We start from the raw sequence: 14,502 nt of genomic DNA, 5'->3' as shown, positions 1-14,502 counted from the left end.
AGCACGATGTTGCTGCGTGCCGATTTGCATGTACCTTGTTAGCGCCACATAAACAAAATATTGTAACAAAATCATATTATTGGTCAATCTGGCGATGCTTTGGCTGTTCCATGATTTACACTCGCTGAAAATGTAATGATTGACAGTGCCGTTTTCATTAGGTGAGTTGGATGATTGACAGTGTTGTTTTTATTAAGTGAGTTGGACGGAACAGTATGCAGCACGGCATGAACATGTGTGATCAAAAGAATGTGAAGCATTCAATGTACACAGCTCATGACAGATGATTTCATGATGGAAATCTTCCAGAAAATAAGGCCTTCAGGTCTTTTTAAAACTTAGTTTTCCCATTGAAAATTACAGGAATTAAATTTGTCGCAGCCTGACACTCACATCACTGACTCCAAAAGAAGAGAGTACACAATAATACTACTTACTACTGCAAGGTTGAACCAAGCCTGGGCAAGTTGTGTTAATGTTGCATCATCATCCTTTTCCTGCATTTTCTTCACCTCTTTCCTGACAAAAACAACAGAAATTTAAAAAAATCTATTTCTACCAAACACTTTATAGTGTGCCAATAATGCAGTGCCATGTACTGAAGTATACCAAATTACCTAAAAATCTGAAGCTAAAGATTAATTCTTACAAAATCTATAAAAACACCAGTTTTGATGACATCAGCTATCTATTCTCATGAAATATATACTACTAGTGAAAATTATCCTGGACCCCCATGCCCAAGTTAGTGCAACACCTATGGAAGACATGACCTTTATCTTCCATACAGGGGGTATGAATTGCAAATGGGAATACCTGAATGAGGGATTCCATTTGAAAGGTAATGTCTTACATAGGGGGTGATGGATTTTAAATGGAACAGCCCAATGGGAGTATGAGGTGCAATAGAATACTTATCATTTAAAAAAAAGTTCTTTCTCGATTTCGCACACCACCTTGAAGCAGGTTAATATTGAAATGCAAATTGTGATGCGATGCGGATTACTTTGTGGTCAGTTTTTGATCAAAGAAAGCTCTTATCTTTTTCATTAAGGGTAGACGAGGTATTGTTGGTCGAAGCAACCTAAAAATCGATTTTCATTATCTAGATCAATATATTATTGGAAAATAACACCTTGATGTTTTGCAAAAGTTCATTCTACAAATCGTTTACTTTGCAAACTTGCTTAATTTATTGTTGTTAATGAGTTATGTACGTTTTACAAAAGTGTTGTTGTTTAAGCCCTCTTTACAACGTAACTCAAGAACAGCAGCACCTATATAAGTATATCTGTGATATTTTAATTCTTTTACACACTCGCTATGAATTGAGCAATGCAGTTTTTGCCAAAGCTCACTACCATTCGTAAGATGCTGTGAACTACAAAATCACAACAGTTTAAAATAATTAATAACCTTAAAAAGGCATTTTGTTGACAATTCACTGAACACCAGTTCATTTCTACGCAAAACAGCATCAATTCAATAAAGATATCCCCGCAGCTTAGCAGTACTTCCGTGTGATTATTTCAACAAACCAACAAACAAATAAAACAGGATGTGACTTTCTGACAGACACAAAACTCATCTTATCAATTATTAATGTTCCGCATGCTGGCCATAGCCTTGAACACAAAAAGTCCAAGTTTTGAGATATTTTCTGAAAATATCAAGAGCTATCTCAAGAGCCACTGAACCAATACAGGCCTTGTTTGCACTCATTTTAATGCATTTTTCATGCTGCTTCCAAATATGGTCGTGAAAATGTACAATTATAAAATTTTTGAACTTTTAAAGAACTTGTCGTCTGCGGCAGACGACGCATGCATGGAAAGGGTTAATGCATACTATTACTTACTTTGACAAGTCCACTCTGTCAATCCTCAAGTAGGTCTGTACAGTCAAAGCCAAGCTGTATTAAACAAAATTTAACACACTTATTAATATTGAAGTACACTATTTTTATATGCAAATACAGGGTGTAACAATAAAATTTGTACAATTGCATTTTGACTTCTGAGGAAAAAACTAAAAAAGTTACGGCAAAAGTGTTACATGCAATAGAATCAGTAATATCTTGGCTAAAAGAAGACGTTTAGTTGGTTTCTCTACTAGTTTGGGTTCAAAAGTTATGTCCGATTAAATAAATCGTCCAGAAAACGTGTTGGGCCACTTTTGCCATGTTAGCGTATATCAAGTTTGAATCGCGTAGATTGTGCTTATCATGATTAAACATCAAAGAACTGACACAAAAGAATTATAAGTGGAGTTTCCTCATATAATTAACATGAACTTAATAATAATATGATATTTCGTTCAAATCTATGAATGAAGTCATGATATTTCTTTCAAATTATCTTATAAATAAAGTAATTTCTCATCTCCCTGAAATATCATTGGTAAAACTGAGAACAGTTTTTGCACCCATAAGTACAAAACAATAAAAATTGAAATTAAGTTCAGCTGGGCTTCTAGCTGTTCTGGGGCGACCACTATTGCCAGCATTTCTATCAACAAATTTTACATACTTCTCATAGTTATATGTAATTGTATGCCTTGATGGAAGACTAGAGTTTGGAAAATGAGCTATAAACAATCTTATGGTTTCTGCTTGACACCATGTGCTACCTAATGTAACAACCATAAAAATTAGCTCTTCCAACGTAAATTGGGGTTGAAGTTATTGAGCTGCAGCTACGATTTCTAGTAAATGAAGTTGTTATGTCAGTGCTTAGTTGTGACTTTCAAAAACTCAAGGAGATATTCTATTATGTAATCATTTCTACCACTTCGAATATACCCCATTGCTTAAAACGACCTATCATAAGAGCACCATCTAACTGGGCCATGGTTCAACTCTAAGTGGCCCAAGCGGTTTTAAGACTAGGTTACATAATTGGCTATATCTTCACTTATATACCTATGATTTTATTGGAACAAAGCTTATCTGGTGGCTAAAGAAATTATCTTGATAGAGATACAAATATCAAACCACAAAATAATCAGCATACTAAGTCTTGTGTCATTCTATTTTCAAAATTGTACACATTTTATTGTTACACCCTGTATATGCATAATCTGATTTTATGAAAACACTTGAACTTGTCACACTGAAAATGACATAACCATTAATTAGCACTCAAGAATTGTGGATGTATATTTGTCCGATTAAAGATTGATACACGTTTCCACATCACCTGTAAAGCGTGCCAAGGCTCGTGGGTTTATTTAAGTTATGCTTATGCATAATGCACTAAAAATCACTGCACTTTAAAACAAAAAAGTTTTCCCCTTGAAATATCTATCACTTTATTATCTTAAGTTAACACTTGTAAATACTGTAGTGAGGCAACAAAAAAAAAATTAAAAAGTTCTACGGGCCCAATCGACCCAGAATTTGCACTTTAAGAGAATTTTATTAAATTTCTTTATTTAGCTAAAATCATGTAAAATCAGCCGTTTTGGGCTGAAAATTTTTAGGAAATATGTTTGCAAAAAATTGATAACGTAATTTAAGCCTCAGACTGATCAACACTATTTGAAAGGTCCATTCGCCCATAAAACAATGATTTTTGTCTTCATAAAGCCCCAAGTCAATGATATACTGGATCAATTGCTTCACGAATTGATTAGCATATAGGTCAAGTGATCATATTAAGAGCTTCATGCTCAGGCCTTGCCGTTTGAGGCGAGTGATCGGCCAAACTCAATTACTAGTGAGCAATTTTCCACTCGCCATAGACACTATATATCGCTTGCTGCGAACCGCCAAGATCACCCAAAATTGAATCCAATTCACACTCCAGTTTCAGCAATATAAACATATTTATTCGATTTTACGTAATAAATTATAGCCTTAATCCCTGAAAACGAAAGAGAGGGTGTCAATAGTGCGTACGTGGTTCATATTGGTATGAATTAATGATCTTTCAGACCTAGATAGTGCCTCGACCACTACATACAACTACAGAGTGATTTGAACACTTGCCTAGCATCATGCTAGTGAGTGATTGACCTTTAAAATCTAGACGGCAAGGCCTGCACTTTTGAGAGAATAAAAGTGTACATACACTAGGATCCACAACATGCTCATCTATCATGGCACAATTCTTTAACCTCAATACATTTGTACATTCACTGAATGACCTTAGAAAATTTGGGTACAAAAACCCATATTCTGCAACTTGAGGTCAAATTTTGCACTATGAGTGTTTAATTGAGGTTATTGAACTATGTCATTGAGATGAGGCCATTGTGGTCCATAGTGATGTACTTTGATTCTAATTTCATGTTAATTTGACTTTGACAAAATACTGGCCAATGTTCCCTGCTGGAGTCAATCGGCCATGAAATGCATGCACATGCTATATTTTGAAGTTCACCTTATACAGATGACTTTTTGGCGCCCGCTACGGCGGCCGCCTATTATTTGGCTTGACTTTGCAAACAGCTTCTAATTTCAGTCTTGCTAGATTTACTTCGCAACTGTTTTGCTTAAAAGTATGCCCAGCTTAGAAATAAAACCACAATTTGCTTGGATTTTATTTTATTATTGTTTTCTTATATGTACGGGATAAAATGTTGTGCGATATTCTTTGTTTAAAATACAAAATTAATGGACTTATAAAAACACCAAATAAAGCGAGACCTTTGAACCCGTTTACAGTCTCTTTAATAGCGCCATCTCTTGAAATCTATTGATTGCCAAGATCTTAGCAATCAAGAGATGGCGCTATACTAACACAGAGTATGTTCCAGGTGATGTGCGATACGGCAAAACCGCTCACTCATATATGACACATATTTTGTCCAATAAAAATATTTTTAGGTGTATTTCCACATGGAGAAATGCAATATTATCGGTGATGAGACAAAAGATAATTTGTCAAACTACCTGACTAAAGGTGATGGAAGCCCTGAAGAGCTAGAGAGGGAGAAACTTGAACAAAATCGATATTGTATGCCTAGTTTTTTTTTTTGGCATTTAGTTCTCAGTGTTGTTGAGCACATTGAGATATGTATTGGCTTTATTCAATAATAAATTCTGGCTTAATAGCAATGATTATTATGTATGCATGTATACTATCACGTAGGCCCTGAACATGGGCTATTTTGTCTTCAGTAGGCCTATTAAATATTTTGTGAAAAATAAATTAAATGTTTATAAATCACCTTAGTAACAACCTATAATTCTTATTATCTATTTCTATAACACGGAAAGTGGTCTAATCTAGGACTAGTATGTATAGGCCTAAAGCATTGTTATCTAAATGTTAATATTCATATATCTTTTGGTATTGATTTGTTTTTTTTAATCACTAAATAACACTTCTTCAGATTGTTTGTCCTTGTCTTCTTTACATTTCCAGATCTTTCTTTGCTTTCTATGCTAATATTACATTATTGTTTTAAAGAGAAAAAAAAGTATCCAAACAGTTGGGCGCCCATTCCTTTTTTAAAGGAATTTTTATTACTGCTGTATTGAAAAGTTAGGGTTCAAGGATGTTGGCTATGTTGTCTGGAATAGAGTTCCAATCTCTAATTGATTCTCGGTAAAAAGAAGTTCTTATAGCCATTATGCTGGCACTTATCCTCAATACATTGCTTTTACAAGAATTCTTATAGCCATTATGCTGGAATTTATCTTCATTAGACTGTTTTCACTAGAATTGCACATTTCATTTTACCCTTACCTAGGGTGTTGTGGACAGGAAAATCAGAGAATGGGACAATGGGTCTTTATGATAATGTGAACCATCAACATCAGATTTCAATAAAGTCATGAACATCAACGTGCGAGGTTGAAAGAATTCTAGTTACTTACCACTCTAATGATTCCGACTGATGAAGGCATCTAAGTGCTGCATCAAAATTCTGTGAATAAAAATCATTTTGTACACTCCATAAAAAAAATCTTGTGACTGCAATAGCACATCTTTGAGTAAATAGTCATTTCTTGTTAATTTTATGATTGTGAGAAATAAAACACATGGGGATGCACAACTTTCTAAAACTGATGACACTAAAATGTTTGGGCTATTCCACTTGAAATTCATACCTGTGGACAACATGGTCTTAACCTCCCACACAGGAGGTGTGGATTTTCAATGGAGTCACCCATTCAGGTAACTCCATTTGCAAATGTGTGGAAGATTAAGATCATGTCTTCCAGGGGGGGGGGGGGTGGTATGGTATATGGTTTTCAACTGAAATTGCCCAATAAAAGATAAACCCTATTTTTATATCTTCTGATTCGGATCTTTATGAATTGATAATCAGGGATTCCTGAAAAGGTGCGAGCGAATCAAGCCCAATGCTTGCTCAGGCACAAGCTTTTCAGTGAATGCAAGGGATCGGGGGAATATGCTAGGGGTATCATCCCTCTAAACAAGTTGTTTTTTTGCTCTTTTTAACAAGAGCACCAATGGTGCTGTAGCACATTTGTTATGGGTTATGGTCAGGAATTGAAATTCATTGTGTTGGTGGTTGTGTGCAGATTTAATTGTTATGTTGTTTGTAAGTGCAGTTGTTAATTTTTATTAGTTTGTTGGCAGGGCTGTGATAAAGAGTGTAGTTTAGTTTATTACCTTCATTGCACATAAAAATATCAAATTGCGGTGTGTGCTGCAAAAGGGCAACCCCGAACAGGCATGCACGCCCACTAGATGGGGTCCCTTATACACACACCAAATAAAAGAACTAAAATTACACAGTACATAATTATAAACACATTTAAAAAACACTATAAAATACATTAGAAATACAATATTATACTAAAATTGAGTTGCCAAATTACTTCAAGACATCGTAGAATTCAAATAAGCACCAGTGAAATTGCTCAAAGTAGGTATACTGACAAGTTAATTTGAGATGTAGTGTTTAGTGGTGTACCTCTCTTATTGATTGTAGATATTTGTTAGTGTATTTGGTGCTATTGACAGGTTTTTGGCTGGTTGCATTGGGCAGGCAATGTAGATTTGGTATAATTGGATTGTTTCATGTTTGCTGGTTTGTAGTTTATAGTTTATAGTTGAAGGTATTTTATAGGGTTGAGTTGTGTGGAGTTGGTTGCTGGGAATGTTAGGACTTTTGTTGTGTGAGTGCGTATTTTTGAAGTTGTGGAGTTAAATGTACCATCTATAACCAATATGCAGTAACCTGTATACAACTGCGCCATACAAATAAATATATAATATATTGCACAATAATCTGGGAAAATGTAGTTTTGCCAGAGGTAAGGTTCAATAAAAATTGTAGCATATTTGTTCATTTTTATGTCACATTATGTTAAAAATATGCATAAACTAGGTATGTGGGAAGTGAAGCTGTGTACTTTGTGTGCCGCTAAATATGGGTGGTTTTATTCTGGGTTTGCTGTGAGCAGTTACATCAATTTTTTTTAATTGAAACATGTAGAATTTGCTCTTTCCAATGATATTTTCATTTACAGTGTATTATAGATCTGTAGTTACAGCCCTTTATACAGGAGTTTAGTTTTTTAATCACATTGTAAATGATTGGAATTAACTGATTGGAATTAAGGGTATTAATGTGCTCCACAGATAAGTCCATTATCTGTGTTTGCTCAGTCATTTTATTGATACTGAGAAATTTACAACAACTTAAGGTGGTTTTAAATGCAAATTAAAGATCTATGGATCGTTTTCATCTTTGGCACAGAAGATAATATTAGGGATGACCAATGAACCATCAACTTGATTAGAACACTCCCATAGACATGCAGGGAGCTCAACTGCGCACTGCTTGCACAGACATTTCTAAATTGATCTCATTCTTTTATTTTTCAATACTTTTCTGTAAAAATTGGGGAAGTTAATGCCAATTATATTTTGTAACTATCTTGCAAATTACAGCAACATAACTTATTTTGTTTTTCTTTAAAGTGGAAGCCCCACTTTTGGTTCAAGTTCCTTAGGGAATTAGTCAAGGTTAAAATTTATCCATGTAAATTCTGTTCTGTCTGTCATCAAAGTAACAGGTGTAAGTCAGTTCTTCTGTGGAGAACTGGTCAAGCGGGGCTTCCTGTTTAAGTGTGAGTCAAAATTGGTCCATCGCCACAGTGCGCTTAATTGCCAGTGGCTGAGTTTAGCACTGCTCAAGAATGGCACAAAATATTCAAATCAGTAAGATCAGGTGAAAACGTGGCCTACTGAGCTGTAATTTGGCAGAGTTGCCAGTAATACCTCTATCATACCCTCTGTAAAAAGGTTAAAAAATTGAACTAGTAGATCTCGAGTTACAAATGAAATCACCAGCTTCCCTTTTGAATTTCCATACTCCTTTCAAATCATGTTAAGAAGACACCTTTCTGAACATAAATGTGAAGTTTCGTGCTCATTCGATGTATTTTTCACCTGATCTCAACCCTAAATGTTTTCTTATATTTAGGCCTATACCATCTACTTAGTGCAATTTTGATTTTGTGCCATATCGACCATCTTGGATGATTTTGGGCAAATGTTCTCTAAATGCATGATTTCAATGCCTCGGTTTGAAAAAATAATTTATGCCAATGACTAGTTAAGTGCCATTTCATAAGAAACCCCTTTGATACTTTCACAATATGCTTGTTTCATGTTTGCAAATATGTTAAAATAAAGAAATATATAAAGGTAAATATATGCTTTGCTCCCAATTGCTATTGTCATTTTATTTCGTTCCAATGACCGGTCAGAATGGGAAACTTTGATAATTCATAATTCGAAAAGTTTTTGACCGATTTTGACCATTTAACCACCAAAATACTTCTGTTGATGAGTTCTACCCAGAAAACAATCTTTTGTAGCAATAGGGTCAACATGAAATTTTGATGGTTATCCCTAATAATATAATCAGATTGTAAATGATTGGAATTAACTGATTGGAATTAAGCATATTAATTTGCTCCACAGATAATTCCATTATCTATGTTTGCTCAGTAAATTTATTGATACTGAGAAATTTACAACTTAAGGTGGTTTAAAATGCAAATTAAAGATCTATGGATCGCTTTTCATCTTTGGCACAGAAGAAGATAATTATTTTTAAAAATATTCGGCAGTGTTTTCAGCACCCTACCTCCTCTGATTATTGCTCTCCAGGGACCGAGAAATTTCAGACCTGGATACTGCTCTCATATGGTTGAAATTGCACATGTCCAAATAAATTCGGAAATGGTGTCAAATCGCTCAAGAACATCACAAATGACCTCTGCTGATTTTCCCATAAAAAGTTAGTAAGTAATATGGAATCTGTGGCCAAAAAACGAAAATTTCACTTTGACCCCCAGGGGGAATTCCACTGGGATTTTTTTACGGGAAAATCAGTGGAGGTGCGCAGGAACATGACTCAACATGTAAGTATACTTTTATCGGGACAAATGAAGTGATTTGCGAAAAAACAGGAAAAAACGTTCAATGTGATTGGTCAGAAGCCAATAGCAACTGCTTGGTTACCATGGCAACGGTTTTATTACCTTCATAACATGGCCAACATATCCCTACATAAGTACAAACTCACTTGAGATTGTATCATGAAAGGTTTTGGAGATATTTGCACAAATGTTGGAATTCATGATTTCCCTAAACCTTGCCTTTAACACCACCTTAACAATGACCTAACAAGTAGGTGTTAATATGTTAAAAAGACATCAAGTCTGGACATTAATTTCTTCCTTGCTATAGTCAATCACTTTTCCTCACATTTCTAAGTTTATATTTACAGTGTACAGGATCTGTGCAAGACCAATAAATCATTAAATGTGTTAATTGAAAAACTACAAAGGTGTAAACAAAGTTTTGCTTTGAATGTTCTGAATGTGCACTAATTTAGAGAATTTGAGACACTACTTGCTCATGGCTCATGCACAGAAGTAGGGGCCTATAGACAGCACAAGCCCAAATTGGTGCTTCTATTGACTTGCCGAATGTAAGGCAAAGCAACACTGAAAAGCAAACATTGAAGGAACAAAATTCAACATCTCTTTTACAAAATGCAACAGCATCGCCAGATCAAGGAGTTTGTACAGTGTTTGTAATATGATCAGCATGACAAACAGTCTGCAAAGGAGACTATTCTCTGAAATTTTATACAAATTTTCGTAACAAAATGCTCCAAAAATCACATTTCCGGTCCAAATTTTTCTAGCTAAATAAGTAACAATCATGAACGATCATGCAAAGATCGCCCCCTCAACGATGTAGCAAGAGAAAGTAAAAAACATAAAAAAATCTAGACCATAGCTATAGCATCATTTGCGTTACAAATGTGCTAAAAATGAAATATCATCATCCAATTCCAGCAATGTTTTTAAAAAATCCAAATTTTCTGGGAAAAAAAAGGAAAGCTGTAAAAAAAAAAGAAATCTTACATCCCTGAATAATACACTTTGTAATCTTCCTACCTCTTCATGATAATAAATAGCAGCAGCCATCAGAAGGAATGTGTCATTGGATATGTCAACGCTGCTACTCATCTTGCTGTCCAGATCTTGTACAACTTTCTCCCTAAAACAATACACAAGCAATAACACAAATATGATCATCAGAATTGGAAGGATAATGTTTTGTATCGAATGATTTAACCAATTTAAATGTTAAAACATGCACCTTTGTCACTTACATCATTTGATATAATCATACCGTTGATGGGGTGAACATCGACATCACGTACCTGGGTACTATGAAACAACAAAAGCAAGGTCAAGGAGGGTATCGCATGATTATTTTGTATAATCACTAGCGGTCACCTGTATTTTGTGGTCAGTCTTTCCCAGTTGGTACATGGGGCTTAATGGCAGGAATGTGCCAATTATACGCATGATTTTAGGCATATTTACAGGGTTAAAGCCAGCCTAACTCGAGTGCCGGCTAATTTACTATCCAGAAAACATCAGTCTGGGACATGTATTAGTGCGCTACATAGATGAAACTGTGTTAACTACAAAACAACAGCGACAATGGCCGAAATGAATGATCGAGTGAATGGCAGTATATGTCACTGCAAAATAGCAGTTTCATAAGCATGTTGACATTTTTGTTGCATCGCAATTTTACATTTTTGGTATTTACTCAATTCTGTACATAGTCATTCAATATTTGCTCAATTTTGTGCCGGTCGGAAGGAAGCTTATTTTGATCGAGTGCTGGTCGGTAAATGATTGTGGCAGTTACAGCCGACTGGCGTATCCACAACCCTGCATATTTATTAACAGCTGAGTTACAAACTTTTTGTGAGGTATTTACAAATGATATTAATTGTTTATCAGGATTAGTTCTCCGGCTTGGATTTTGGATGACATGGGCAAATCATTCAGCACTCAAACAACACTCCCACAGTGCCCAGGTCTGTGGATGAATATTTTAGCCTTCAAACGCTATTATCATGATTGAGGATGTTGTACAATATACAAACAGCCTAGTGTTACCCTAATGAGAACTGGCTGTAAGGTCTTTGTCATCCAAAGCATTATGCCCCACGATTCAAATGTAGTAAGGAAGAGAGTGGATGATTGTCAATGATTTTTACTTCAAACAAGAATTGATTCAGGGACCTCTTGCTCCAAAGCCAACAGATATAACCACTGTGCTAGGCTACTTTCCATTTTTGGGAAATTCCTAAAAAACTATGGGAAAACTAATAACAGTACACAATGTTTTATTGTGCACAGGAGAAACAAATTTACCTTTTATTAGAATTCGCTAGATAGTCTGCAAACATCCTCACAGCAACTAACTCTGGTGCTGAAGATGGTCGTACCTCATCTAATACAACTCCAAACTTGCGCTGTCAAGATAAAATTATAGGTGCAATGGTAATGATAGTTAAAAGAATTTTACGAATTATAATAAGTTTGCTAAAATTTTTAAAAAAAGAATACACTTTTACCAGGGTTGCCAACTTAAGTCCCCAAAAAGGGTTCTTTCCATGAGACTGGGGAAAAGTTTACTAAGAAAGGGGTCTTTTTGTGAGACTGAGAAAAAAATTTGGGTCAAAATATAAAAGTTGACAAATTTTTGATACAAAGTCATCAAAATTTGATTTGAAGAAAAATTATTAAATTATTTTGTGAATTTGAGAGAAAAACTGCTGTCATTCAGTGAGAAATTATCAAAACAATTATCAAAATCTTGAAAAAGGGAGTCTTTTGATGACAATAAATTGAGTAAAACAAAAGACAGGATCATTCTGTGAACTTCGAAAAATGGGAGTCAATATGGCCGCACATCCTATCCAAGCATGAGACTGCACTTTGCTAAGAAGAAACTGAAAATGTGTGTGAAATTGGGCAAAAAGTACGAAAAACAGGCTGAAATTAAATAGAGTTGCAGACATTTTGACTAAAAAAACCCTGAAATCTGAATTCAGTTTTAAAACTAAAATTCTCATGCCTGTAGTGGCGGGCAATTTTGCGCAAAATTTGCCAATTTTGCCCCCCCCCTGAAATTCACTTTGTGCATTGCAGGGTCTCAGCCTCAGGTACTGATCTGGGAAGAAGTTTTAAGCTAAGTAATTTTAAATTACTCGCACAATATGGCATGGAAATATTTCCATCTTGGTCACCTTTTCATTGACAAACCACAGGGGTGGGCATTTTTTTATTAGAGGAGGCATTTATTATAAGTATAGACAATACGGTACTGGTATTTGATATTAAAAATCTGCTAAGCTACAACAGAGACAAATCAATTCAATATCTTTCAGAACTTCAAATTGAACTTACATCTGCAATGTATGCCCTGTACATGAATACATCTCGTGTCAGCTTCAATTCTGGAGTCGATGGCTGCAGAGAAAACAATCAAAGTCCTATTAAATTGTGAAAACACAAATATTTAAATGGAGCTTCAAAATTTGAGCTATTCCAGTTGAAATCCATATTACACCCCCATGGAATGACCTTGATCTTCCACAAAGGGAGACGAGAGACTCCAATAAATGGAGTCACCCATTCAGGCAGCCCAATTTGAAATTCACATTCCCTGGCTCCAAAAAGTGGAGCCACTCGCAAAACCGGGCTGGCCGCGAAGTACAGGGTAAAAAAAAACAAATGTCTAAAATGTTTACTTTTTGGATTTGACCGGACGTGCGTATGCTGTGTGAGTGCACAGAAAACAACGGACAATGTACGTGCTGTGTGGACACCAGAGTCTTAGCTAGAAATTGAGAGTTGCCCGTCATTTGAATAAAATTGCCTGTCCTAATTTAACCTTTAAAACATTTATCAGACATCTATAGCCCATTGGGGGTTCAAAAATGTGCTGATATGGCCTTCTCCTACAAATTTGGTCTACTTAAAAGGTCAATTAGCTTCTCAAAACATAAAATTTATAATATACCATCTGTCAAAGGCATTAATTTTGCCCGTCCCAGGAGCAAACTCCCCGTCTGAAATGACGGCCAGACGGGTGGCTAGCTAAGACCATGGTGGACACCTAGGCTACAGCTAGCTCGAGATACTCTAGCTAAAATACAGGTTTACATAAATTACTATATATCTTACATTATCTTGCTGTATTTCAGCTAGAACGCCATCGGTAGAACAACCAGGTTTTTTGGAGAACAATACTATTACGTAAGATGAAGAAGAAGCCCGCCCTACAAATCATTATTTCATTGTATTGCAATATTTGCCATAACACATTACGTAATCGCACATTCATTGCAGCATTTTCAAATTTATATATACCTGTCCTGTTCCTAAGAACTTACAACTCCCCGCATCACCAATTCAGCAATCGCTACACTTCTACCCATGTAATTTATCAACTTTTCTTTCAGTTCCACATCCAAATTTACTCGCATTGTAATTTTGTTTTGATATCAAACCAAGATGGCGATTAAAAATCCCTGGGCCGCGATCTCAAAACTATTAACCACGGCGGAACAAAAATGACTGTGCGTATTAACAATTGAAGGACTGGACTGGTGAATCAAATCTAACTCATGATCGTTCTGTCTCTTCAACCACGAGCTTGAATGCTTGATGCCACTATAGTATACATTGTAGCTATTGTACATGTAGTGAGTGGATATAAGAAACTGACAGCGGAGGATACAAACAACACGCGGGCCAGGAGTAGCGCTAGGTTGCTTTTTGGGGTCCCGGACCCACCAAAATAGAGTTCAGACCCCCTGTTTTTAAATTTTCTGCAAGTTCAGAGGTCCCTGCACTGGCCTGCAGTTGTTCAAAAATTCTAACTTTAGTATGAACAACCGATAGCTTGTGATACGAAAGTTAGAAGGTGCAAGTGTTTGTGCTCATGTCACATACCTTGTTTGGCACATGTACACGGTTGCCATACACAGGGCCCAATGTCATGCATAATGCATATGAATAAAAACTTCTTCCTCAAGTTAATTATTGTCTCAAAATATGATTACATGAGGATATTGTTCATGACATTATTAGTGACACATGTGCTATATTCCTTCATCAATTCACCATGACTTTACTCACGAAAAACGTCACACGTCAGGTACGATTACCGAATAGGGTGCAAC

General features: G+C 35.7%; 1 protein-coding gene across 1 annotated transcript in view; it reads right to left on the bottom strand.

Moving 5' to 3' along the window:
- LOC140159134 (coatomer subunit epsilon-like) overlaps window positions 1-14,502 on the bottom strand; it is a 67,832-nt gene that overhangs the window by 51,813 nt on the left and 1,517 nt on the right. The window contains exons 2-7 of the mRNA XM_072182489.1: window positions 12,722-12,784; window positions 11,684-11,784; window positions 10,403-10,505; window positions 5,825-5,874; window positions 1,859-1,912; window positions 438-519 (exon numbers count right to left, since the gene is read on the bottom strand). Coding sequence (XP_072038590.1) covers window positions 438-519; window positions 1,859-1,912; window positions 5,825-5,874; window positions 10,403-10,505; window positions 11,684-11,784; window positions 12,722-12,784 — 453 coding nt within the window. The remainder of the gene's footprint in view (window positions 1-437; window positions 520-1,858; window positions 1,913-5,824; window positions 5,875-10,402; window positions 10,506-11,683; window positions 11,785-12,721; window positions 12,785-14,502) is intronic.

Source organism: Amphiura filiformis, chromosome 8, assembly GCF_039555335.1.
Source record: "Amphiura filiformis chromosome 8, Afil_fr2py, whole genome shotgun sequence".
NCBI lineage: Eukaryota > Metazoa > Echinodermata > Ophiuroidea > Amphilepidida > Amphiuridae > Amphiura > Amphiura filiformis.
The sequence above is the reverse complement of the archived record's forward strand: the minus strand, read 5'-3'. Positions and strand labels throughout refer to the sequence as shown.